This window comes from Anolis carolinensis, unplaced genomic scaffold, assembly GCF_035594765.1.
Source record: "Anolis carolinensis isolate JA03-04 unplaced genomic scaffold, rAnoCar3.1.pri scaffold_10, whole genome shotgun sequence".
Taxonomy (NCBI): Eukaryota; Metazoa; Chordata; class Lepidosauria; order Squamata; family Dactyloidae; genus Anolis; species Anolis carolinensis.
In genome coordinates this window covers 27,887,944-27,914,454 of record NW_026943821.1, presented here as the reverse complement: position 1 = coordinate 27,914,454, position 26,511 = coordinate 27,887,944, and the positions used below count along the sequence as shown (strand labels likewise).

At 42.6% G+C, this 26,511-nt stretch overlaps 2 protein-coding genes across 22 annotated transcripts in view; one reads left to right on the top strand and one right to left on the bottom strand.

Moving 5' to 3' along the window:
• The window catches only part of tmem200b (transmembrane protein 200B), an 18,687-nt gene extending 14,247 nt beyond the window's left edge, over positions 1 to 4,440 (top strand). For 2 of the 3 annotated variants that reach the window (XM_062962832.1, XM_062962835.1), the window contains exons 2-4: positions 1 to 73; positions 1,430 to 1,612; positions 2,640 to 4,440. The exon at positions 1 to 73 is cut by the window's left edge and continues 129 nt beyond it. In XM_062962832.1, coding sequence (XP_062818902.1) covers positions 2,659 to 4,002 — 1,344 coding nt within the window. In that variant the 5' untranslated portion in view covers positions 1 to 73; positions 1,430 to 1,612; positions 2,640 to 2,658 and the 3' untranslated portion in view covers positions 4,003 to 4,440. Of the gene's footprint in view, positions 74 to 596; positions 755 to 1,429; positions 1,613 to 2,639 lie in introns of all 3 variants that reach the window. The other variant, XM_062962833.1, reaches the window with a different exon arrangement.
• Positions 4,441 to 8,637: 4,197 nt separating this feature from the next.
• The window catches only part of epb41 (erythrocyte membrane protein band 4.1), a 44,048-nt gene continuing 26,174 nt past the window's right edge, over positions 8,638 to 26,511 (bottom strand). For 7 of the 19 annotated variants that reach the window (XM_016998788.2, XM_062962824.1, XM_062962818.1 and 4 more), the window contains 7 exons: positions 26,381 to 26,443; positions 23,187 to 23,366; positions 17,547 to 17,675; positions 17,329 to 17,430; positions 16,806 to 16,886; positions 16,207 to 16,328; positions 8,638 to 14,594 (listed from right to left, as the gene is read on the bottom strand). In XM_016998788.2, coding sequence (XP_016854277.2) covers positions 16,233 to 16,328; positions 16,806 to 16,886; positions 17,329 to 17,430; positions 17,547 to 17,675; positions 23,187 to 23,366; positions 26,381 to 26,443 — 651 coding nt within the window. In that variant the 3' untranslated portion in view covers positions 8,638 to 14,594; positions 16,207 to 16,232. Of the gene's footprint in view, positions 14,595 to 16,206; positions 16,329 to 16,805; positions 16,887 to 17,328; positions 17,431 to 17,546; positions 17,676 to 18,524; positions 21,287 to 21,674; positions 21,726 to 23,186; positions 23,367 to 26,380; positions 26,444 to 26,511 lie in introns of those variants that run through there. The other 12 variants (XM_062962819.1, XM_062962820.1, XM_062962825.1 and 9 more) reach the window with 4 other exon arrangements.

Sequence of the window (26,511 nt, the reverse complement as noted above, 5' to 3'; positions counted from 1 at the left end):
GCTTCACAGGGACGGGATGGACGGCTGTTCCGTCCTGCGCCCTCCTCCTGCTTCTCAACATCCGGCTCTCGAGGTGAGTGGCAAACAACACTGCTCAAATCAACAGGAACATTGAAAGACCCCATTCACACTGAACCGTTTCATCATTGTGCATGGGGACTCAGGGCGGATCACATGGCACATCTAGGCAAACATTCAATGCCTTAACATAGAACAAAGACAGAGACAAACGCAGGCTCCGAGCTGGCCTCGAACTCATGACCTCTTGGTCAGAGTGATTTGTTGCAGCTGGCTGCAGCTGGCTGCTCACCAGCCTGCACCACAGCCCGGGCATCTTTGCAACAATGGCTGCAGTAGTTAATATATACTTACCACGAGGGATTATCCAGCACGTTCCCACACACAAGCCAAACTCCAGTAAATGAGAGACGGAGCCAGTCCATGTGCATGTCATTCTATGAGGGTTGAATGAAAAGAAATGCCTCCACCTTCGTTACTTGGGTTTGGATGGGAATATTTTAATAAATCAAACGCAGAAATAATCTTTAGAATGTCCTCTTTAACGACCACTATTCACTTTTCCACATCATCACCAGACAACTGGATACATTTCTGTCAACAATGAAGTTTTCTGAAGCCGTCACGGAAGAAGTCAACACTGTTTCCGCAACCAGCATCTCACAGGATCCATCGTACACCTTACTCGCCCAACGACGCACAGGACTCACACCAACACAATCACCATAAACAGCTGGTAAATCTCCTTTGGGGTGACACCTTCTGCTGTCAAAAATTCACGTTGATTGAGTCGCATTGACCGACCGTCTGTGCAGGGTTCCATACTTTGCACTTTAACAACACAACCGTTCAATGCTCAGGCTTCCCGCCACATGGAACTAACTGTAGAGGAGAGTCTCCTGAACAAGCCAATACCTGCCGCAGACCAGGACTGCCATCTGTTGAGGAGTTACGAAGGTGGAGGCATTACTTTTCATTCAACCCTCATAGCATTACACCACTTAGCTGTATTGCTGGCATTTTAGATGGACTTGGGTTTGTTCGATGTTGGTGAGAAGCCAAACCCTTCATATGTGTTATGAACTACTCTCCTGCTTCTGAGGAGGAGGTAGAACAGGAGGCGGAAGAGGTCGCGCTTGGGGGTTTGGGGCCAAGAGTCGAGGAGGAAGGAGAAGGTGAGGAGGACATGCTACAAGTCCCTACATTTTAAGAACGGCGAAGGGCGAAAGAAGAAAGGCGTTCAGCTAGAATCGCAGCGAAAATGGGAGCTCAGGGCAATAACTTAGCAGCAGAGCCAGTTGTCAGTGCTGGCAGCAACCGCACTCCATGATTCCTCCATAGGCACCCACAGACAGCAACCTCCTTCCAGTCAGACTGCATTGAGTTGTTTTTGTGCTTCTCGTGCCTACAGGTGATGATGCCCTTCTGCAACAACGGGTCCCGCTGCCAGCCCCAAACTCAAGACCCCGAAATGCATCAGCCGTCCCGGCATTCGCTGTGTCGCCAACCCTGAGCCCAAGCCAAGCATCGTCTCAGCAAAACCTTCTTCTTAGAACAAGAGTCGCCTTTGACAAATGGACAAGAAGGTCAAAAGGTGGCATGGCTTAAGCGGCTAAGGGGGCAAAGGAGAGGGCCTGAGGCTGTTGGGAATGGTGGGAGTTGGAGTCCCAAACACCTGGTGGGAGGGCCCAAGTTGGCCCAGGCCTGCTATAGACAGTGCTTTAATATTGCTTGTAGGTTTGAGCAGAGAAATACCTGACATTGGTTATGGGCCCAGCCTCAATGCCATGCTTGTTATAGCTTCTTACTTAGTTTTGATATCTTCCAGACATATTTATTTATTTATTTATTTACATCACTTTTACCCCGCCTTTCTCCTTGAGGGGACTCAAAGCGTCTTACAATAAATAGGCAAAAATTCAATGCCTAAAAACAATCTACAAAACAACAATTCATATAAAACAATCTACAAAACAACAATTCATATAAAACAGATACCGTTACAAAATAAAATCACATTATATAAAATTTTAAGCATGTCCAAGATTAGACATACAGTAGAGTCTCACTTACCCAACACTCACTTATCCAACGTTCTGGATTATCCAACGCATTTTTGTAGTCAATGTTTTCAATACATTGTGATATTTTGGTGCTAAATTCATAAATACAGTAATTACTGCATAGCATTACTGCGTATTGATCTACTTTTTCTGTCAAATTTGTTGTATAACATGATGTTTTGGTGCTTAATTTGTAAAATCATAACCTAATTTGATGTTTAATAGGCCTTTCCTTAATCCCTCCTTATTATCCAACATATTTGCTTATCCAACGTTCTGCCGGCCCATTTATGTTGGATAAGTGAGACTCTACTGTATATAGAATTAAGTAAAATGTTTGCTACAGTATCTTAGTTTTGATATGGTTTCTGCCAAGACATTAATCCCAAATTTAATCCCACTATCTGCAGGTAGTTGTTTCAGGAAGCGATTGGATGCATCGTGCATTATTTTTGCCAAGCAAGAACGATCTGGAAACCGCTGTGTATGTGCACACACATGTGTGCCTTCTGCTCTTTAACGTTGTCTCTCTCTCTCTCTCTCTCCCGCTGTTGTCAGGTGACCCAAGGACAACACAATGACAACGTCTACAGCTGGAGGTGTTGAGACCAAAAGCCCAATGACGAAGCAGAACCCGCCCGAGAAGAAGCCGGCGGGAGCGGCCACCCCTTCCCGGTGGCACCGGCACAGGTTTCGGCGCAAAGTCCCCTCCGAAGTGGTCGTGAAGGGTCAGCTGCGCATGCGCTCCCCCTCCGGAGCCTTTGTGATGGTGGGCGTCTCGGTCGTCCTGGTGGGCATGACCATCGCGGTCATCGGGTACTGGCCTTACCGTTCCAGGGCCGGAGGCGGACGGCCCGGGACCTCCAACGGCACGGACGAGATCAAGAAGGAAGTGCGGATCGTTGCACATCCCGTCCTTCACAGCGAGAAGCTGAAGCTCATTGGTCCCGTGATCATGGGCATCGGGCTCTTCATCTTCATCTGCGCAAACACCATGCTCTATGAGAACCGGGACATGGAGACGCGCTTGTTGATGCAGAGGGAGCTCTACTCCATGGGGACGGTCCTGCCGCCGGACACCAGGCAAGCCAGCGGCTACTTCCAGAGACGGTCCACCCCTCCGGCCCTCCTGGCCAACGCGGAGTGTGTGGAAGGCTGCTACGAAGTGGACCTCTCTTCCAGTGGCTTCCAGTCCTACTCCAGCCCCATGAAGAAGTGGGCCAGCAACGGCAGCTCCAAGGGGCTCCAGGCGGCCACGCGGCTCCTTCACCACAACAGCCTCTCGCCTTCCCTTTCCTTCCTGAGCGTCCACTCAGACTCTGGGAACGTGGTGCCGGAAAACGCGGGCTGCCCCTCCACACAAGGATCTGACTCATTCGCCTCCACATCTGCCAACACCTTGTCACTGCCTCTCATGAAACTCAACCGTTGTCTTTTGGATAAACAAGGTGCTTCTCATACGATGGTGCAGGACGTGGAAGGAAATGCTGTTGAGTTGCAAGAAGAGGAGGAGATCTTGAGACTCTCCTGGACTCTCCAAACAGATTGCATTAAGGAACTCAAAGACAGCCACGTGGTTATTGAGATGGACAACGAGCCTCCTTCGGGCACGTCAGCTGAAAAACGCCTGCACCCTCCGTACACAAAGAGGGAATTTGGTTCAACCCCTCAGGTCTCCAGTTCAGGTCATTCCAAGTCCCTAGATCTTGGCCAACAGAAGGTGCTCTTGATGGCATCGGTCAACAATAAGAAAAACAGAAGCTGGCCTAGACTCGACCACATCGGCCTAGTCAACTATGCAAAACTGGAAAGCAAGGGCGAGTCTTCCGATAGGCTGTTGGAGACGACGAGAGAGCCGACCAGGGGGGAAAGCGGACACGTGTCTTTGGAACTGGACTCAGAGATGGGCCTTGGCATCTGACCTGCGTTAGAGAGACTATTCTTGTTCCCGTTCTGTCCATCTGCTCCACTGTCTTGGGCATTGGCTCTGAATCTATGTAGCTTTGCGGTTATGGCTGCTTGGGCCGTTGGAGGAGGGCCATCCGGGATGCTGCTCCGTGGGTTGCCTTACGAGCTCCCGCCCCACTCGCCTGCATGCGACCCTTCGCTTTGAAATGGGAATGGACTCCCCGCTCTGATGCCACGGGGTGGAGAAAGTGCGTCCGTCAATCACTCCTCCTCTAAGAACTCATGGTGGGACTCCAGAGCGAGTGATGGGATGGCTAGAGGTTCGGAAACGAATGTTTGACGCCTCCGAAAGTAGCAAAGAACCTGGTTTTAAATCTTGTGAGATTATACTTTTATACATAGATCCTTGTTTCCAAGCTCATTGGGGATTAAACGCAATCCCTGCCTGTGATCTTTTGCTCCGAGGTGGAAGAGCAGATCTTTAATCAGTTGGGCCTGCACATTCCTGGGTAAACCCCTGCCCTCATCAACCTTTAGAGTCCGCATGGGCCAACTTGGGCCCTCCCTCCAGGTGTTTGGGACTCCAACTCCCACCATTCCTCTTAAGTGATCAGATCATCACATGCAAAGAAGGCAGATACTCACACTGAGTCACACAGGAGAGAGGAAGATGGATTTGTTCATCCTCCTTATATATTTAGCCACCTGCTGATAAGTCATCAGTAAGGGACACTGGCTTAAGCGGCTAAAGGGGAAAAGGAAGGGGACTGAGGCTGTTAGGAATGATGGGAGTTGGAGTCCGAAACACCTGGAAGGAAGGCCCAAGTTTGCCCATTCCTACCACAGACAGTATTTTAATATTGTAATGAGCTATGCAAAACACAATAATGGTTCAAAACATAAGTAGTGCACAATATGTATATTAGAGCATCATATACATATCACATTCACAGAATCAATGCTCAGTCCTATGGTATATAACCCAAAAGTATCAAACTCAGTATCAAACAATATGATCTAAGTCTCTAAAAGGATTTGATTGCTTAAAGGCAAACCGATTCAGAATCTCTGCAGTTCTGGAAGGATTCCTCAGGACTCGAATCAATGCTGATGTAGATCCTGAGTAGCTGGTTATATATCCATTTACGCCGTTTACAACTGGTTCCTGGGTTGTATCCCAGTTTCGGTAACCCTTCTTCAAATGTTTTATAATATATTACAGCCCGAAAGACCCAGTGATTCTGGCCATGAAAGCCTTCGACAATACATTGGACATAGGGTCCTTCTACACATGCCTTAAAAACCAAAAGAAACTGGGATAAAAACGGAGATGGCTAAACGACATTTGGGGAAAGTGCGTGCGGAATCATAGTCCGGAAGAAACGAAAACGGGAGGGACCGTGGGTGGGGACAATCTCTTCAATGGGATGTCAAATCAGTGGAGAACCCCAGAGTAAAATTGATAGTTTGCTAGTGTTCGACCAAGGTGGGGAAATCATCCATTTAATTTCAAAATGGAGTATGCCTGCGCTGTATGGTCAGCCAACTCTTCCAAACACGCGACATCTTCAGAGGGACGGAGTCTTGTGTCTCTGAAGCCCTTCCTGGAGAGTGAAAAAGTGCAGGCCTTCCCAAGATTTCTTCTTCTGGGAAACGGCAGCCTCTGGTTCTTATTTACACGTGGTTTCTTCTGCAGTTGGTCCCTTTCCCAAAACTCCCCGAGGGCCTCGGCCACCTTTTGACCTGTGCCTGGTTAAGTAAACTTGAACTAAGTCCGATCCTTTTTTGCTCTTGCTGGGGAGAAGTCGTGCAAAAGGGGCCGGCTATGCTAAAAATAACCAGCATTAGAACCTTGCCTCTCTCTTTTTAGCTCAGTTCTGTTCTGTTCCCTTCCTCGGCTGAGCAACGCACAGTTTTGGCAGGGGCGGCATTTTCCTTTGCGCTGGAGAAGCTGATTCATTCTGTTTTGAAAAGCACTTTTGTAAAAAGATGTAGAACAGGCATGGGCCAATTTGGGCTTTCCCAATGGTGGGAGTTTGAAGGTGTTTTGGACTCCAACTCCCACCATTCCTAACAGCCTCAGGCCCCTTCCTTTCCCCCCTTAACCGCTTAAGTGATCAGATAATCACGTACAACACAGGTGGATACTCACACGGAGTCACACAGGAGAGAAGAAGATGGATTCTTTCATCCTCCTTATTTATGTAGCCACCTGCTGATAAGTCATCACCTGGAGGGAAAGCCCAAGTTGGCCCATGTCTACTATAGACAGTGCTGACATTGCTTATGGGCCCAGTTGCAATCCTGCAAGTACTACTGGTCTATCTAACATGACCTGCCAGTAGTACTAACAGTACTACCGGATGTTAGGAATTGTGGGAGTTGGAGTCCAAAATATCTGGAGGGAAGGCCCAAGTTTTCCCATGTCTGCTATAGACAGTGCTGACACAGGTTATGGGCCCAGCCTGACATACCTGATATTGGTTATGGGCCCAGCCTCAATCTTGCAATTACTACTTGTTTATCTAACATGACATGCCAGTTCGTACTAACAGAATTGTAGGAGTTGGAGTCCAAAACATCAGGAGGGCCCAAGTTTGCCCATGCCTGCTATAGACAGTGCCGACATTGGTTATGGGCCCAGCCTCAATCCTGCAATCACTACTGGTGTATCTAACACGACATGCCAGTAGTACTAACAGTACTCCTGGTTGTAAGAAATTGTAGAAGTTGGAGTTCAAAACATCCGGAGGGCCCAAATTTGCCCATGTCTCAGCTAAACTCAGTGCTTGGGGGAAAGAGGTAGATTTTGCATTATAATCCCCCCCAAATTCTCCCTTTAGTGTCCTACGGCTTCCGGCCCTCAATTCCAAGCTGCAGCAGTCTTAAGAGTCCGTTCACATCCCCTTCCTTCTTACAGCAAGAACTGATGCGCTGCCCATGCGCTGCCCTCCTCCTCCTCCTCCTTTGTGGCAAATCTTCCTTGTAATCAGACATCCTGATCCCACGACATTGGGCTCCAGACCGACTCCATGGCTTCCCGCACATTAAGCTGCCCGTGACCCACTTGCAGAGCAGTGCAGACGCAGCAACCGCTTGTGGGCTGCAGACACACTAACTTGCCCACCGTTTCTCCGATTGGTAATCAAGACCACAGGTAGGTATTTGGAACTTCCTGCGAGCAAGCAAAAAGGGTTGATTGATTGTACTGTAGTAGCATTTTTTTTGGCCCAAAGGCATAAGCAGCACAAATGGGCCCTGGATGGTCACACAGTCAACACTCATTTAAAGGAAGTTATTTTGAGTCATTTGCAACACTTTATGATGTGGATTCATCCTTGTCAGAATGAGGCCAAGTTGCATCTTGCTTATTACATAAGGCACCGATTTAGGGGAAGCAGGGGCAAATTTGACATAATCCAAAATAGTTTTTGTGTGCCCTCTTTGCAGTTTGTTTATGGCACTTCTAGATTATTTAAGGGGGGGGGGGGGAAACAAAAGAGAAAACTAATGATTTGAGATAATTTTCACAACTTAAAATAAACAAAACCGTTTAAATATTTTCTTAAGATAAAGATACAAGACTGCCTTTAAAAGGCGTGAGTAGGACGAATCGGGACGTGAAAGGTAACAGGATTTCCAAGGGAAGACTGTCCGGACTCTGCTTACGTTTTGCTCAACAGCCAAGCAAAGGTATGCGCAGCATTTCCAAGTTCTCTATGCGCTCCCTCTGCTGGCGCTGTGTCGCAGAAGGTGACTCGTAAATAAAGGCTTAGCATTTCCATTCCAATGTGAAAAGATAGTCACCGTGCGCACACACGCCGTGTAGAGACCCTGGTGTCCCACATACAAGCAAAGCAGACATTGGAAGTCGTTGGGATGGAAACCATCTCAGCAACCCAGTGGTTCTGGCCATGAAAGCCTTCGACAACACATAGGATGGGATGGTCCCCGGTTGAAAGCCTTCATTGGGCTGATGTGCACTATGGTGCGCTCGCTATAACCTGCAATGTCATTGGTGTCGCCTGAATAGTGGGAGCTAGAGCTATTTGTGGAAGCGGGAACTCGTCTGTGTAGTGAGTGGACACTCCAGCCACACATATACATACATACAGGGCCGGGCTGTGGCGCAGCTGGTTAGTAGCCAGTTGCAATAAATCACCGATTAAAAGGTCATGGGATTGAAGCCCGGGTCGGATTGAGCTCCCAACCATTAATGGCCTAGCTCACTGCTCACCTAAGCAGCTCGAAAAAGTTGTATCTATTTAGTAGGAAATTCTAGATACCACTTTATGCAGGGAGGCTAATTTAACTTAATTTACGACACCATAAAAACTCAGCAGGGTGCGGAAAGGAATGAGGAAGTACTCCATCAAGGACTCGGTGTCAGAAGCGGCTCCCCATGGCCGGAATCGAGCGTACCCTCATGAAGCAGGAAAAACGTTAAATTGCCTCTGTTTCGGTTGTATGTCTAATAATGGCACTGAATGTTTGCCATCTATATGTGGATTGTAATCTGCCCTGAGTTCACTTTTATTATGTGTACAGATATGTAAGCTGCACAGATAAATTCAAAATTCGGCAGCTTGTAGCTATTCAGCCTGCAAGGGAGAAATGAAAGTTGAAAGGATAACTACAGAATGCCACCTTCGTATTTGAAAATTTATTGAAAACGCAATACAAGTAGCAGGTCTGAACACTTAAATGTCTAAACGCTACACCTATTTTTCCCTTCTGACTACAAAAAATCCAAAATAAAAGCTACACGAGCTATAAAGTTCTGCTATTTTTTTAAAAGAAAGAATTAGCAATTGTATACAATTCACCATTGTCTTAAATTATTTTTTTGTACAAAGCTCCTTCATATCAACACTGGAAAAAAACATTGTGATCCAATGTGTAAAAAAACAAACAAACATGGAAGATAAAATGTTTTAATTATACACACTGCATGAAAATGGCAAACCACAATTTTAAGAATCTCCTCCACAAAAATTTCTGTTATTCGCCAGTGAAATTATAGTATTTTCCTTCAATTGGGTTAGTATGAATCATCACGCTCTTCCATCTGTACACACATACATTCATTCATAAATAGCTTCCATTTATTATACAGTTAAGACAATTTCCTGATAATCTCATAAGCTGGAGAAGGATGTGACTGGGGTCGTGCTGTCATCTCAGCATTACACACACATAAATGACATCTCATCGACAGTTCGAAGCCTGGTCGGGGTGAGCACCCGACCGTCAAGCCCAGCTCACTGTTTACAAACAGAATTCGTAATTTGCTTTGGGAGAGATTTAATTTGTATTAAAACCAGGCATGGGCAAACTTGGGCCTTCTCTCCAGGTGTTTTGGACTTCAACTCCCACAATTCCTAACAGCCGGTAGGCTGTTAGGAATTGTGGGAGTTGAAGTCCAAAACACCTGGAGAGAAGGCCCAAGTTTGTCCATGCCTGGTATAGACAGTGCTGACATTGGTTATGGGCCCAGCCTGACATAGCTGACATTGGTTATGGGCCCAGCCTCAATCCTGCAAGTACTACTGGTCTATCTAACACAACCTGCCATGGTTGGTTAAAACTATTTCCCAAGATGGACAAATCCCATGACAACCAAACAACGTCTCCTACTGTCTGTCCGCTTCCTTGCAATGCTGGCTATTCTTGAGGTTAATGTTCATGTAAAGCAGGGATTCCCAAATTTTTTTAATGCAGTCGGTCCATGGTTCCTCGGACTGTTGAGGGGCCGGACTTTAGTTGTGTGTGGGTGTTCATAGCAAGAGTCGGGTGTGCGCATGTGGTTGCGGTGGCGCAATGGGTTAAACTCTTGTGCTGCTAAACTGCTGACCTGAAGGCCAGCATTTTGAATCCACGGGTCGGATGAGCTCCCGCTATTAGACCTAGCTCCTGTCAACCTAGCAGTTTGAAAACATGCAAATGTGAGTAGATAAACAGGTACCGCTTTGGTGGGAAAAAGGCAAAAAGATGCTCCAAGTAGTCTTGCCGACCACACAACCAGGAGGTGCTATGGACAATGCAGGCTCTTTTGCTTGGGAAAGGAGAAGAGCACCTCCCCAAGAGCCAGAGATGAGCACTGCCTCCAGAGCCGGGAATGAAAGGAGAAGCCTTTGCCTTTGTGTACTTGTGTCTCATTCTATGTCACTGTAGCAAAGCATTGAATGTTTGCCTCTGTCTGTTTATATTCTGTAATCCGCTCTAAATCCACTTGGGGAGAAGGGCGGAATATAAATAAAGTTTTATATTATTATATTATGTGTGCAACATGCACTGACCATGCCACACACCCATCACTGCATACACCACCACACACCCGCCAACACCGTCCACTCACTCACCCTCACCATACACTTGCACTCGCTCACCTTCACCAAAGCCACACACACACTCACACTGCCGCTGCCGCATGCATCCGCCATGCATGCATATGCCAGCCGGGCCTGCACACATGGCGATAGCAGCAGGCGCTGGGAAAAAGACCTTGCCGGGCCACATGGTTGGGGACCCCTGATTTAAAGCAGTGCTAAATATTTAAGGAGTCATGTATGTATGTGGAATTTAGGTGTGCACAAAAAAGCTAAGCAATACGACAGAAAATAAAAAGTTGAGGGTTTGGAAAAGAAATACGTAACAAAGAAAGGGAGCAGGATACTAGATTTGGGGACCAAAAGAACTGCAAAAGGAAAAGAAAGAAGTAGACCCGTGATTAGGAAACATGTTTCTAAACACTTATTTGAGGAAGGATTCACACGCCATGCAAAAGTCATTGGAAATGCTGAACGGAACAGGTTGGTTATCAGTAGAACAGAAAAAGGGATGATTCAGACTGAACTGCAGATGTTTTGAGGACAAGGAAGCTTCCTAAAAGACCTGGAAGAAGAATGGTTGCCGTAAGAAGGGAGCAAGAGTGCTGGACTTGTGGGAAAGTCTATCACTTCAGACATGCACCCCACTACCCCACAGGTCTTCCGCTTTAAGTTTTCTATGTAAGAGGAGATAAGGCTGCACGAGTACCAAGAACCAGCGTGAAAAACGTGAAACACCCAACGTTACGATCCACAATAAATAAATTAGTTTAAGTGCTACGTACCGACTTTTACAAAGCCTAGTCTTGTGACTTTGATTTGTGTAGAGGACGGGCTGAAACACACGCCGTGAATAGGTTAGCCAAACCCCGTGCTTCTTCCCCTGGAATAAGTCCTAACGAGTCCAGATAAATCACAAGAAGCTTTTATGGCAAAACTTTTGAGAGCAAAACTGATCACGCAAAGCTGAATTATATTCTCATCAAGGTTCTGAGTTTTTATACTGACTCCCTAATTAAGCTAAGTGTGATATGTCCAAACAGCATAAAGACATGTCTTCTAATTAAATAGTAAACCAGCACACTCACGTTCACAAAACTGAAATTCTTTTAACGGTGCCTGCTGTCTTTTGAACTCAAAACTTCCAACATCCCGTTTGCTCGAACCCAGTCCCCCTTCTTCCCACCCCTGCCATTTACGCAGCCCACGCAATGCCATGTCAATCTCATACCAGTCATAGAAGGAGCACTGCACACGGTGTCAAAAATAGAACACAGGGTTCAGAATAGAATTTTATATACCACTGAAAAGTTTTCCGCGTTGCCAATTCTATTTGTGAATTTGGAATCACATCATCCATCACACCCGCGGTGACAATGGCCAGAAATCCTGCTGTGTAGTCATGAAAATGCACTCTGCACAATGGTGGCTGCTTTGTATTCATCCCAATGGAGCCCCTTAAGGGACAGGGATGATCTTATCCCAGGCATGGGCAAACCTGGGCCCTCCCTCCCTCCCTCCCTCCAGGTGCTTTGGACTTCAACTCCCACCAGTCCTCACAGGCTCAGTCCATTTCCTTTTCCCCTCGGCCGCTTAAGCGGAAAAGGAAAGGGAAAAGGAAGGAAAGGGAGGGAGGGAGGGAACGGTGAAGGAAGGAAGGAAGGAAGGAAGGAAGGAAGGAAGGGAGAAAGCAAGAGAAGGAAGGAGGGAAGGACAAAAGGGAAGGAAAGAAAGAAAGAAGGAAGGAAGGAAGGAAGGAAGGAAGGAAGGAAGGAAGGAAGGAAGGAAGGAAGGAAGGAAGGAGAAAGAGAGAGAAGGAAGGAAAGAGGGAAGGAAGGAAGGAAGGAAGGAAGGAAGGAAGGAAGGAAGGAAGGAAGGAAGGAAGGACAAAAGGGATGGAATGAATGAATGAATGAAGGATGGATGGATGGAAGGAAGGAAGGAAGGAAGGAAGGAAGGAAGGAAGGAAGGAAGGAAGGAGAAAGAGAGAGAAGGAAGGAAGGAAGGAAGGACAAAAGGGATGGAAAGAAGGAAGGAAGGAAGGAAGGAAGGAGAAAAAGAAAGAGAAGGGAGGGAGGAAAGAGGGAAGGACAAAAAGGTGGAAGGGAAGGAAGGAGCGAGGGAGGGAAGGAGAAAGAGGGAAATAAGGAAGGAAGAGAAGGATGGAAGGAGGAAGGAAAGAGAGAAGGATGGAAGGAAGATGGAAGGGAATGGAGGGAAGGAAGAGAAGGAGGGAGGAAAAAGAGAAGACAAAGGGGAAGGATGGAAGGAGAAAGAGAAATAGGAAAGGAAGAAAAGGAAAGAGAAAGAAGAGGATAGAAGGGAGGGAGGGAGGAAAAAGAGAAGGAAGACAAATGGAAGGAAGGAAGGAAGGAAGGAAGGAAGGAAGGAAGGAAGGAAGGAAGGAAGGAAGGAAGGAAGGAAGGAAGGCGAGAGAGAGGGAAGGAGGGAGGGAGGAAAGGGAATGAAGGAAGGACGAAAGGAAGGAGGTAAGGAAGGGAGGAAGGGAAGGAGGGAGGGAGGGAGGGAGGGAGGGAGGGAGGGAGGGAGGGAGGGAGGGAGGGAGGGAGGGAGGGAGGAAGGAAGGAAGGAAGGAAGGAAGGAAGGAAGGAAGGAAGGAAGGAAGGAAGGAAGGAAGGAAGGAAGGAAGGAAGGAAGGAGAGGGTTGGTGAGAGAGAGGAGTCCTGCGAAAAGAGCCCAAGGGCCTGGGTGTGCCCATACCGGGAGGAAACACAGTGCCTCCAATGCAATGTCTGACAGCAGCATGCTCTACAAAATGCACCCAGCGAACTATACACTATGACATTGACATGTCAGGAACTTTTGAAAGAAGGAAACAAGTGCACTCTCCTCCAAAAGGCCTAATTCTGCACAAGCACTCAATGAAAGGAAACACTGGGTGGTCTCTTACGGGATGACGCTCGACTCCGATATGTTGCCAGCGCTCCCAAGTTCAAACTAGTTTTCATTGATGTTTGTTTCCGACTTGTGGCGGCCCTGTCGTGGGGCTTTCTTGGCAAAACGTGTCCAGAAGAGGTCTGCCTTGGCCTTCCTCTGATATGAAGAGAGTGGGCTTCTTTCCACAGCAGAACGGGGATTCGAACCCTGGTCTCCGGACTCATGGTCAAGTGCTGAAGCCACTCCACCACGTGGGCTCTCCCCAGTTTAAATAGTGCTTAAAAAAATCTTCATGGTTTTAAACCTACCCTATCAAAAAAAGAATCCAAACCAACACAAATAACAGGGGCAGTGGTGGGGGAACTATTGCAAACCACAGCCTACTTCACGGCATTCGGGGTCCAATCCTCTTAAACTCTACTAAGCGTAACTGAATGGTAAACAAAAAGAAAGAAAACAGTGGCATGTGGGATGAACAAGCGATACAGACTTCCAAGGAGTGCAAAACAAGTACAAGGAGGAAGGGAAATTGAGTGAAGGAAGGCCAAATGCCTTGTCACAGTTCATTTAAAAGCTCTAAAATTCACAGTATAAAAGGTAAAGCAACTCCCATTATTCCTAAATCTAGAGAACTACTGAAATAACCTGTGCAAATACCATAACCCCTTGCTGAGTTAAAAAATCTACTGGCTCATAAGCCCACAAAAGCTAGGGAAACCCAGAAGTAAAAAGACCGGGATCTCTGTGCCTGGTGCGTACGAAATGACTGGGGTTCAGATGAATCACGGGAGGGAAGTAAAAGTATCGAACCAACGGACTTCCTGACTTTTCTAGAAAGAGGAATCGATACCGCCACACTAGAACGTGCTGAGGGTGAGTGAGAGGCTGCACGCGAGCGAGCGCGCAGGAGGAAGGGCGACGCAGAGGGAAGGCAACCACTTGTGGGAAGCCCACCAGGCTCCTTTTGCATGAGCCTCTGACCTCGTCATCGTATACATCCAGAAAAAGTGGTGGGAAAGGGAATTCAACATGGTGATGATGGTGGTGATGATGCTGGTGATAATAAAAAAGAAAAAAAAAGTGGTGGGGGGAAGGGGAACAAAGAAAAGATCATGGAAACCTGTAAAAAATATTTCAGTACTGTGAAAAGTATGGCATATTGTCAGTCACAATATAAAAATGATACTCAAAAAGGGTTGACTGTACTGAGAAGAATCCCGAGTAAACATCTACAAGCACAAGTTCCTAGTAATAAATGATAAAATGCTTGACTGGGAATAAGTCTGGCAAGTTTGAGGTGTCGGTGCTCCAAGGTAGTTTCCCTTGCAGTTTTGCTGGTATGTCTTGGTGGCCTTCACAGCCGGAAAAGGGCCTTCGCCTAGAAAAAACATAAAGCACATTAGGATTATCAAGCAGTGATAAAGGCAGGTTACCATTTATGTGTTTTAAATGTAATTTTTTATCCTGTATTGTTGTTTTAATTGATATATTATATTACTGTTTTATCTTTTTTATATTGTGATTTGCCCCATGTAAGCCACCCCGAGTCCCCGCGGGGAGATGGTGGCGGGGTATAAGTAAAGTTTTATTATTATTATTATTATTATTATTATTATTATTATTATTATTATTATTATTATTACTACCATAACTAGTGCACCGTACAGGGAGAGAACCATTCCCATGTTACGGCAGCTCCACTGGCTGCCAGTCCACTTCCAAGCTAAATACAAAGTGCTAGTCGTTACCTATAAAGCCCTCAACGGTTTGGGTTCAGGCTATTTGTCTTACCGCATTATTATTATTATTATTATTATTATTATTATTATTATTATTATTAATTCATATCCTGTGGATGGGATTCAAAGCGGCGTACAACAAATAAAATTCATACAAATACATTAGACAGCAATAAATAATCAATTAAAATATCATATCCCAATATAAAAACCCAATTAAGGTATTAAATAAAACAATTTTAAAACTTACAACAAGCACCATATTAAAGATATCCATAACCTCCAGCCACTGAAGTTATTTGTCAAGTATTATCAAAAGAATCTCCCAATATAGACCACCTCGCACACTATGATTGGCGGAAGAGGCCCTGCTCTCAGTCCCACTCCCGTCTCAAGCTTGGTTTGTGGGAACGAGAGAGGAGGCCTTCTTCGTGATCGCTCCCTGCCTCTGGAACTCCTTTCCCAAAGAAAGGGAAGGGGCCTGAGGCTATGAAGAATGGTGGGAGTTAAAGTGCAAAACACCTGAAGGGAAGGCCCAAGTTGGACCATGCCCGACTGTCTTAGATGTGCAAAACACAGCTTCATTTAGTTAGCTTGCAACAGCGCATCATGGTGATGGAACAAACTTTAACAGGGCACAAGAAGTCATGGTGCCTTCAGGCTGTATGTTCTCCAGGCCCAGGCTTTGAGATGTTATTTCATGTCGAGTTTATTTAGCTCAGTCATTTAATGAGAACAGGAGTGGACAGCTGAAGTTTAAGCAAGCCTGGAAAGGCACGACACGATTTGTTATCAGAGGAAGAACTGAACTGCCCTCTTGGTCATCCCAAAATCTCCGTAAACTCCCGTGTTGTCCCCTAAAAACATCCACGCAAAATGCAAATCAATGTAACAGCTCCACCTGTAAAGTCACGTTAGAACAGATTTAAAATACTTGGGGGCTGCCTGTACCTGTATTTGCATATATGTATACAAGGAGATATCGTGGAGAGGAGACCCAAGTTTAAATACAAAATTCATTTATGATTAGCTTGAAAGTAATTTCAAACAATATTTAAAGTACATGAATGCATGAAATAAACTTTTTGTAAATAGAAACATCAGAAAAAATAATTGCAGACAATTTCAGAATGCTCAACTTGTACTTTTAGTATTGATATATTCTAAAAATACTTTCCTTGCAAATGTTTATCACTAAGATATCCACATTTGTAACTAATGTTACAATCTGTTGCTAAAAGAGAATATTACCTGATAAATGCAGCTGGCCTTGCTATTTACTCTGCGATCTCTGTCTCCTGGTGGACAACCACTTTGGTCACAGACATGTCTGGGTGTTGCTCCTTCGCTTCCTTAATCGCCTGTACAAGAACCTGGGTGGGTGGCATAAAGAACAAGCTCTTTGAGTTGTGTTTCTGGAAAGGATCTCACCACCATCCTTCCCCATCTATACTCATGTGTAAGTCAACCTCATTATCGCTTTTGATTTGACCCATGGATAAGGTTCATTGTGCGAGAAGAGAAAGTGCCGGTGCTGCCTCAAAGGGGGAAGGGAAGGGGTCTGGGGCTGTGAGGAATGGTGGGAACTGGAGTCCAAAACACATGAAGGCCAAGGTTGGCCCATACCTGAGTTACAACAATAATAACTTTTATGGCTTCAAAAAAATTAAGAACCTTGTGTTAAGAGTTGTGCTTTTACGGTATGTGAATTTTCAAATACTTTGAGAAACAATATGCAACGCGTCTTGTACAAACATGTATTTGCTCCTCCAATTGCTCCAGTGATAAAAAAAAGTTCCAGAAAAAAATGTGCCGACACTGAGAACAGTAAAATAAAACAAACGTCTTACTTGATCATGATCAATGTCTGCATCTCCTGTAATGACAATTCTTTTTTCAATCCGTGTTTCTGAAATTCCGCCCTTCACAGTCTATTGGAAGAGAGTAAAACAGCAACATCATAAAAATAAAATCTACCTATCTGCTATCAATACGAGCAGTCAACAAATTCACATTATGGTCAGCATTAGGATAGATTAATATCCCCCTTTGACATCCTACATCCCCACAATTCAACGCAGCACTTGCAAATGTCCTTGCTATCTTTGTGAATTCTACAAGAAGTTAGTGTCAATGCAGTTTTGCACATGCTATCGAAGATGGACAGAGGAAACAGTGGTTTCATAATTCAATCTTTCACACACACACACACACACAGAGTTTTTTCCTCACCAGTCCAATATATTTCAATACAATTTGCAGAAATACAGTAGTCTTAAGCATTGGCTTGTATGCTTTTAATTCATGATAAAGATTAACTTACAGCCTACTACACACACATAGATTCAATATCTTATTTGTGCCGATGTTTACCTTTGTAATTTGTGTCGTGGTGGTGCTGCTCGTAGTCTCTGAAGTGATCGTCTGAGCTGTTAGCAGAACCCCAGGGTCTATATCCTTGCTGCCATCATCAGTCTAAGGCAAAGATACATAAATGCATGTATTTAATTGTAATAGCTGTAATAGCTGGACAACACGCCACCAACCACCTGCAACCACCAACATGCTACATCAAATATGCAACATCTTACCTGTGCTGCTTCGTAAGTGATGGTTTTGGTCTCTGTATGGACAATAGGAACTTCTTTAGTTGGAATTTCGCTTTTCACAGTGTTGGACACATCGGAGATTGTGACTGTCTGAGTTTTCACAAGCGGAGGCTACAAAATAACATTTTAGAAACAAAGCAAATTTAGCAGCATTACACTCATGCAATACTAACCTGAAGTACCATGGGCTCACTCTATAAAATCACATTTATTAAGTCCTTTAGACTTCAAGGCCTCTTTCAGAGATAAGCTCTGAAAAAAATGGTGAACAGCCAATGCATGTTCCTAGGGAAAATGATGCATTTCTGTCAATTCCTATAAATTGATATCCAACTAAAAAGATACGACAAATTGAACAGGTACATATAGGTCTCTATTAATAGAAAGACCTGACCTATTAATTTATTCAGAAATGATATGGATGTAAAAGTAGAGTACAAGGATAGCCTTCCAAGCATGAAATGTGTACTCTAGCTTCTATGAAACCACGTCAAACCATCATTTCTTCAAATCCCAACAAAGAGAAAGCAGCTAGGCCACCACCGTCTGATAGTATAATTAGTGAGAATACCACAGGATTTATTCCACCGTCAGCTCTTCAAAGTCTGCATGTTATCGCCTAATTGCTAGAAACAAATGTCACACATTTTGTCAGGTGACCACCGAAGCAAGCAAATATTGATCTCTATAAACACATTATTAGGAAAGAGATCCTAGGAGATTCCTGAAAGCTATAAACATGAAGAAATGTGTTTTAGTTGTTTGGTTATGAAAGAAGATAGAATAAAACTGGAAATTATACTTTTAACTCAGTGTTAAATGCAAAAGGCACTACGCATCTGGCTTATCATCTTCACTGGCACAGATAGCACGGGCGACACCACGTCAAGGCTTTGTTGTACAAGATTAGATTCATCTTCTGAACCAGGAACTCCTTTTAAAACGAAATACCAAATGGGCCATCTTTTGATCACGCATGTTTCGTTCACATTTTTTCCCAAACAGGAAAGAAAATGCACATTAATTATAGTACATCGAAATTAAAACCAACTACAAGTCCAAAACTGCATCCAGGATTAGAAAAAGTTTCTACAGGACTTTACAGAACTCCTCAATTCTCTTTCGTCTGTTCTTTTGGAAGCAACACCTCTTATGGTCAAAGCTCGAATGACTTGGGATAACTATAAACAATGGCTTACTATATAGAAGTACAGTATATTATATTATAAAACGATGATTATTAATTGCATTCTGTCTTATTCGTAAGCAGAATGAGAACCATTTACAAGAAAGGATAACATATTTCTGCTCTATATAATACAGATCACCTGCATTTTTTAACTGCCAATTGCAATAAGTCGTTGTGAGTTGATATTTTGTTACTTGCACAAAACTATGGTATTTCCGAGAATTGGTTAACTTAAGGAATATTGTGAGCATAATCATGCAAAAAAGAAGGAAACACGCTTGTATGTATGTTACTCTTACACAGGTAACTGTTACAGTGGGAGACAAACCATTCAATAAGTACGACAGAGACGGCAACAGAAAAGCACTGAAACAACGGAGTTGTGACAAAAAGAACAATTGACGTTGCATTTATAAAGTACTGCTTCCAATATATTGCCCATTTCTATTGTCTTAAACCCACCCTAGACACAAATCAGAAATTACAATCTGTTCATTTACTGGACTCATATAGATAAGAAGAAGAATAGATATATATTGATGTGTTGTTTTATACATAAGGCAGCTGAAGAAGGAATAGGCCACCCTTTCCACCAGTATCAGGCAGTGTTTGGTGTAAATCAACTTTACTTGTTGACAGATTATGGCCAGCATCATGCTTCATTCACCTCCCCGAAATCATACAGACACATGGGACATCATTCCCAAAAAAATGTCTTCACATAACGTGTGAAAAGCCTTTCTGACTTTGTTGAAATAATTAACTTAGTGCTCTATATACATCTCTGAATTAATCTTTGAAGAGCTGTGTTTTATTACAGTAGCAGTTCTAGAATTATTTTGCTCTCTTGCAAGACAACTTATTTAAATTGTCCTTCCTTTGAATACTGAGACTTTAAAATAGTTTCGTTACATTTTCAGGTCCCAAATATACTACAAGCGATGGAAGAAGAGTTTTTGAGCAAATCATCCTAAATTTAAACAAGATGCTAACCCTCCAAAATGATAAAAAGATCAAAACACATACTGGGCAACATTTGAAATAAATTGGAAATCTCCTGGATGCAAAACCTGGACATTTTTCATAGCCTGATGATGATCCACTGTGTCTTTCACTATATTCACTATATGTTGCACAAGTAATATGAATGTGTTTTGAAAAAGAAGAATTTCAAAGGACTTTGGGATAGTGAACTAGAAAAACAAGCTAACACGGAGGAATAACAGCTGATTCAGTCAGGCGCGCATTCATTACTCTCGAGGTTATTTCACACAAGCCGATATCACAGAAAAACCAGCCACCACACAGTCAATGCCAGGAGCACCAAAACAGACATCACGAAACGATAGTGTGGAGTAGGAAAAACTCTAGGGTACAGATGACATGCTTTGAGTGATTTCTGCTCCTCGGGAATTGGAATAGAAACCTTTCCCTGGGTTTCTTCATTTGTTTGCTGGGACAAAGTTCCCTCAGGAGATGCGTCTTGCTTTTTAGTATTGTCTTCTTTCTGAACTAACAGGTGATGCTCCTGCGTCTGCTTTCATGGTAGAAGATCAAGAGAAGACAGAGAGATGAACAAAATGACAGATGGAAAGTGCTCAAAAATTATGCTTAGGGATGTGCAATGACAAAAGCCACAGAAATTGTCTCAGACTAAGGATGGCTCCATGTGTGTCCTTGCGGGCCCATGCAAGACCGTGCGCCAATAACCTCATCAATGGGGCCAAACTGCTTGGAGAAACCAGTCGCTTGCAAACCAGTTCTCTGTTATCAACAATGCTCTCACCTCATATTAACTCTACCTATATACTGGAATATATGTGTGAAAGTTAACTTATAGAAAATGTGTGAAACCATTGTCACCTTGATGTATTATAAATATTCGTGGTTATTATTATTATTATTATTATTATTATTATTATTATTATTATTTCATTTCTATCCCGCTTTTCTCCCATGGGTGGGATTCAAAGCGGTGTACAACATATAAAAATTCATTTTATATAAAATGTTGGTCATAACTTCCTGCACTAGGCAATTTGACAGTATTTGTGAGCTCTCACACCTATTTTGTGATGCAAATATAACTATGTGAGTTTTGTAAATGGTATTGCAATGGAAGCGAATATCAAAACTTCAGCCTCAATATTATATAGTAGTTAAAGTGCAAAGTGTTTGGTATCTTAAAACTCAAGAAAATGATTATTTTAATAGCAAGATTAGAAAAAAAGGATTTTGCTGTACATTTCATGTGTGTTACTTGTGTGTATATAATGTAAAACAATATAGTAATTCTATATGAATTAGCTAGACTGGAAAACCTGTTGGAAATCCTTGTTTTAAGAGGTTAAAAAGAGATTTGTATCCCACTATTCCTGCTGTGTATGGTACATAAAGGAGATATCTAGGACAGGAAAAATTTGGCTCTAAGCTCGTTCAGTTGAGTCAATTTTCTATTATTAGTTTGATATTCGGGGACAGGGTCTTTGCACACCCCTAAGTAATGGGTTGCGGGGAAAAAGTAGCTGGGGTGCTGGCCAGCAAAAAGGAAGGAAATGAGGAACATGAGAGTTAAAACAAAAAAACAGGGAAAAGAGAGGGAGACAACATAAAGAGAATAGGGGAGAGTTAAACCTTCATCATTGCTCTTTCTCGCCAAATATATGGCAACATCTTCATGCAACTTTGTCAACCAGCCATGCACTAAAACAAAATCAAAACCGAAAAAGCTGCAAAAGCTTGCAGCAGTGCAAATCTTTTTTAACGTGTTAGATCATAAGATTGTGAGAGAGAACATTACTTTAAAAAGCAGCCAAAATTAAATGTCACCAGCAGCTGCTCTTGAGGGTTTCCGTTTTGCTTGGTGCCAATACAATAGCAAAAGTCTACTTCAGAAGCACATATCAAAACAGCGGCTTTACCTCTGGCCCACCAACCTTTCTCTCATAGGACTGAAATGTGGCTTTCTTGACCTGGCACAAAGTATGGAAAGTTCAGTTGTCTGGCAAATAACAATGATCGTAACAACAACACAACAACAATGCTGGATCAAGTTAAAATAAGAAAAACACAGGCACCAGTGATGACTAATTATAATACACTACTCATGCTGTGTAAGACATGAAGTGAACAGACAACAGATGCCTGCAATTGCCTCTTATTGTTCTAAAATAATAATAATAAAACTTTATTTGTATTCCGCCCTATCTCCCCAAGGGGACTCAGGGCGGATTCCAACATACAATAGCAAACATTCAATGCCACTGTAAACAAACACTGACATAAAATCCCAGAGAAACCCCACATATGAAAACAACATTAAAACCTAATATCAAATTAAAGCCAAACATCAGTAAATTAAACCTGACATCAATAAATTACACTAAAAGAAGCCCACCAGTCTATGTTATTATTACTGAAATAACATTTGTGCAGAAATCAGAGTAAAATCAAGGAACAGGTAAGAATTCTCTCAGAAGGAACGCTGCTCTCAAAAAGGAGAACGAGCACATAATCAACTTCCATTGTTATCGCTCCTCAACAAGTAAGCAGTTCTTTGTAGTGTCTATTTCACCACCCATTTGTTGTAATCAAAGCTTCATTGGCCAAACATTACAGGTTCTGCATTAAGTCTCACCACCATCAACAAAGTATTCCACAATCCATATGTGTACATTTCAGGGAATATGAAATTAAAATGAACCACACAAAAACCAAACTCAAACCAATATCGTAATTAGATAATAATGAGGTTAAGATAACTCAGTATTAAAAATCCGCTAAGTATGTATTACTGAATTTCACACCAAAATTAATGGGCTTGACCCAGAAAAACAAAGGACAAAGAGAAAGAGCAGTTAGTCCCATTCTACAAAACTTCTACAGTAACTCATACACAACAGGCTCTTATGCATCTCTAAGTACAAGAGGCCATACAAGTTACTACATAAGTAAAATTAATACTTTCAGATTACATTTAACTTTATTTCATTCATCACACATCACACAAGTGGAAGGACATCTTTGTATTCAAGCAATACAACTACATGTATACTAAACAATACACTTCTAAGATTAGCAATTATGTCCAAAACATGTTGTTGGTAATAAAGAACCTAGATTAATACTGTTTGAGAGCTGGAACAATTGTCCTATGATTGTAACAAATTACACTTGAGATATGCAGTCATAAGATGTGCTGAAACTGTCTGCAAATGCGAGTCTTATGTGCTGGAAATGCTATTAATGAAAGGCGAATTAAGCTAGAATATGAAAATATATCCCATGAAATAGAGAGAAAATAAATCAGTAACAGAACCATAAATAGGGGTGTTTATGTTTGTTTTCAAAGGTACTTATTTCCTGAAGAATTTAAAAAATGGTTTGATTAAAAGCAGAGCCAAACATATTTTCATGTTACATGAAGTACTTACTCCTTCTACTCCTGAAGGAATCTGCCCATTGATGTTAAGGGTCCTGAAGGGAGAATGAGTGGATAAGCGCTTGTCCCATTCACTTGGCCGAGGCTCAGGAACAGATTCCATGAAGTTCTTTTTCAGCTCACTGATGTTTGCATGGTGCTTCTTTATCTCCTCTTGAGTTTTATCTAGATCCTGTTGTAAAAATAAATAAATCCAGAATACAAACCATGGATCAATGGGTTTAAAAATGTAATTGTTGTTTTCAAACTGTAAAAACTGGTGAACTAAATGGATCAACCTCATCTACAGGTAGAATTATGTTTGCCCATGCCTGTTGTAGAGTAATACTACTACTACTACTACTACTACTACTAATAATAATAATAATAATAATACTTGGATCTGTGTGCATCATTTGAAAATACATCACACAGTCCTAAATGCTTAGGAAATGTACAACTTGTGATTTTGTTATACTAAATCCAGCATATACATCTCATTTGCTGTGTCATACTGTGTTTTTCTATCAGTAAAATATAATAATAATAATAATAATAATAATAAATGTAGCAGACAGTAGGCAGGGAAATCATCATCAGGTAGAACTAAGTTTGCCTATGCCTGTTGTATTATAATAATAATAATAATAATAATAATAATAATAATAATAATAATAATAATAATAATAATAATAATAATAATACAGTAATAATAATAATAATAATAATAATAATAATAATAATAATAATAAGTATAAGTGTGGCAGACAGTAGGCAGGGAAATCATCTACAGATAGAACTACAAAAGGAATTGGAGGCCAGTATCTTGATAAATTCCAAATGACTGGATTAGCTCCAAATATCAAGTTTAGGACTAAATGTTTTATCAGAGAATTGTGTTCTGGCTTAGAAGTATGAATGGATTCTAGCTTTCCCTTAGTACAGGTACTGCTTCCATGATTGTTTTTCTGGCTTAAGAAATTCAGATGAGCATATATTTTGCCACAATGCTAAGGGGGGATGGGAAAAGAGACTAGGAAATTATTCCAAAATATCTCATGACTTGTTTCCTTTGTTCTGTGCAAATACCTGCAACAAAATAGTTAAATATCACATCAAGTGTATAAAGACGTATTAGCAACAAGAACTAGTCCACATGTGCAGTGTAACAGAGGCATGTAGGGCAACTAGAGGGCAGAACGGCAAAACAAGTACATCAAGTTGAAATTCTCTACTAGGAGGAGGACACTAAAAAATACATTTTAATGAGACTGAAGACCGTAGTTGGACTGCCTCCTGCCGACTGGATTACACACCGTTTTACTGACGTCCAAAATTCTGCATGATGGCAATCACCCCCAGAAAAAAAGCTGCAAAGCATTACATTTCTTTTTAAAAGCACATGAAAAGGGGCACTGTTGAATAAAAATGTCTATTGGCTGCTGTTTCTAGAATTCTGACTAAAACACATCACAAAAGGAATAGAGTCAGTAGAAGAAGCCACACATTTTGCAAGATCAATGATATATGATTGGGATATCCAGCTTCAACAAGAGTCTGTAGTCGTGGAGTAAAAGAGAATCGAGCCTGCATGACCCCAAGGCAAGGCGTCCAAGAGGCACTGCATCCAAGGCACATCGCATTTTAATGACGACAGAATTCTAAAACTGCAAGTTGGAATAATTTGAAATATAGTGAATCCCACTGGGCAAGAAGGTGCTCCTTCTCCTCTGCAGTGGGGGCAATGAACATTTTGCACTATGTGCTTTCAAGAAAAAGGTATCTATTTTAGTCCCTGTTTTCCAAAATTTCGGATGCTTGATGTTATTGCTTCTGCACTTTCTGTATTTTGCACCTTGGGTGCATTGTGAGCCGCCCCGAATCCCCCTGGGAGATGGTGGCGGGGTATAAATAAAGTTTTATTTATATTTATTATATTCTTTCAAGGAGGAAAAAGCCCTAAGTGGCTACAACTTTAACACAAAGGATATGTATAGTCCACTGACAATTTGTTTTGTTCAGTGAGCTGAAAAGAATAAAGGTGTTTCTGAAGTTGTATTGAAAGGTGTTTCTGAAATTATCCATGTGTACTGTAAAGCATATAATCTGGGATCAGATCCTGGGATATAGGACAGTGTAGAAAGGGCCTAAAAGTCACACACATGGATGAAGAAGAGGCATGTTTAGGGTTATTCTAGCCCAAGCCATGGGAAAACTTCAGCCCTCCCTCTAGGTGTTTTGGACTCCAGCTCCCACCACTCCTAACGGCTTCAGGCCCCTTCCTTTTCCCCCTCAGCCGCTTAAGCCAGGCTGTGGGGCAGCTGGTTAGTAGCCAGCCGCAATGAATCACTACTGACTGAGAGGTCATGAGAGCGAAGCCAGCCTGGGTCGGATTGAGCTCCTGACCATTAAATAGTGTAGCTTGTTGTTGACCTATGCACCCGAAAGACAGTTGTATCTGTCAAGTAGGAAATTTAGGTACCGCTTTATGTGGGGAGGTTAATTTAACTAATTTACGACACCACAAAACCTTCCAGCAGTGTGTGGAAGAATGAGGAAGTACTCACTCCATCAAGGACTTGGTGTCACAAGTGGATGGTGAAGCAGCAGCTCCCCCTGTGGCCAGAATCGAACATACCCTCATGAAGCCGGAAGATGGAATGTTAAATTGTCTCTGTGTCTGTATGTCATATGCCTAATGGCATTGAATGTTTGCCATGCATATGTGCATTGTAATCTGCCCTGAGTCCCCTTCGGGGTGAGAAGGAAGGGCGGAATATAAATACTGTAAATAAATAAATAATAAATAAAAGAAAAGGGTCTGAGGCTGTTAGGAATGGTGGGAGTTAGAGTCCAAAACACCTGGAGGGTCCAGGTCTGCCCATGATTTGAACACTACTGTTTATAAATGTGACCAAGGAATCACGTTACTGACATTTTGGACAGATAGTTTAAATGAGCAAGCTATCCCAATCATATATTTTAGGAAACCACGACAGGAGAAATCTAAAAAGGTAGGGAAAAAATGATTGCATAATGTCATGTTTATTGGCATGCAAAAGCCTATTTTCCACAACGTCATGCAAGAGCATGCAAAAAAGAAAACAAAACCAAAAATGTAGCAGCAGAGGAGGAAAAAGAGTTTCAGCAAAGAATGCGGAAGGTCCAGGCAAACACAACCGAGAGAAGCTTCAAATTCATACAAACCTCCAACATTAAATTGCTATGCCTTATATAAATGTTTTCACCATCTAGCCTCTTTGATCTTTTCTGTGAAAGTGAAAGAAAGGGGGGGAACAAACAAATAAGCACAAAAAAATTAAGAAGGTTGTTCTTGC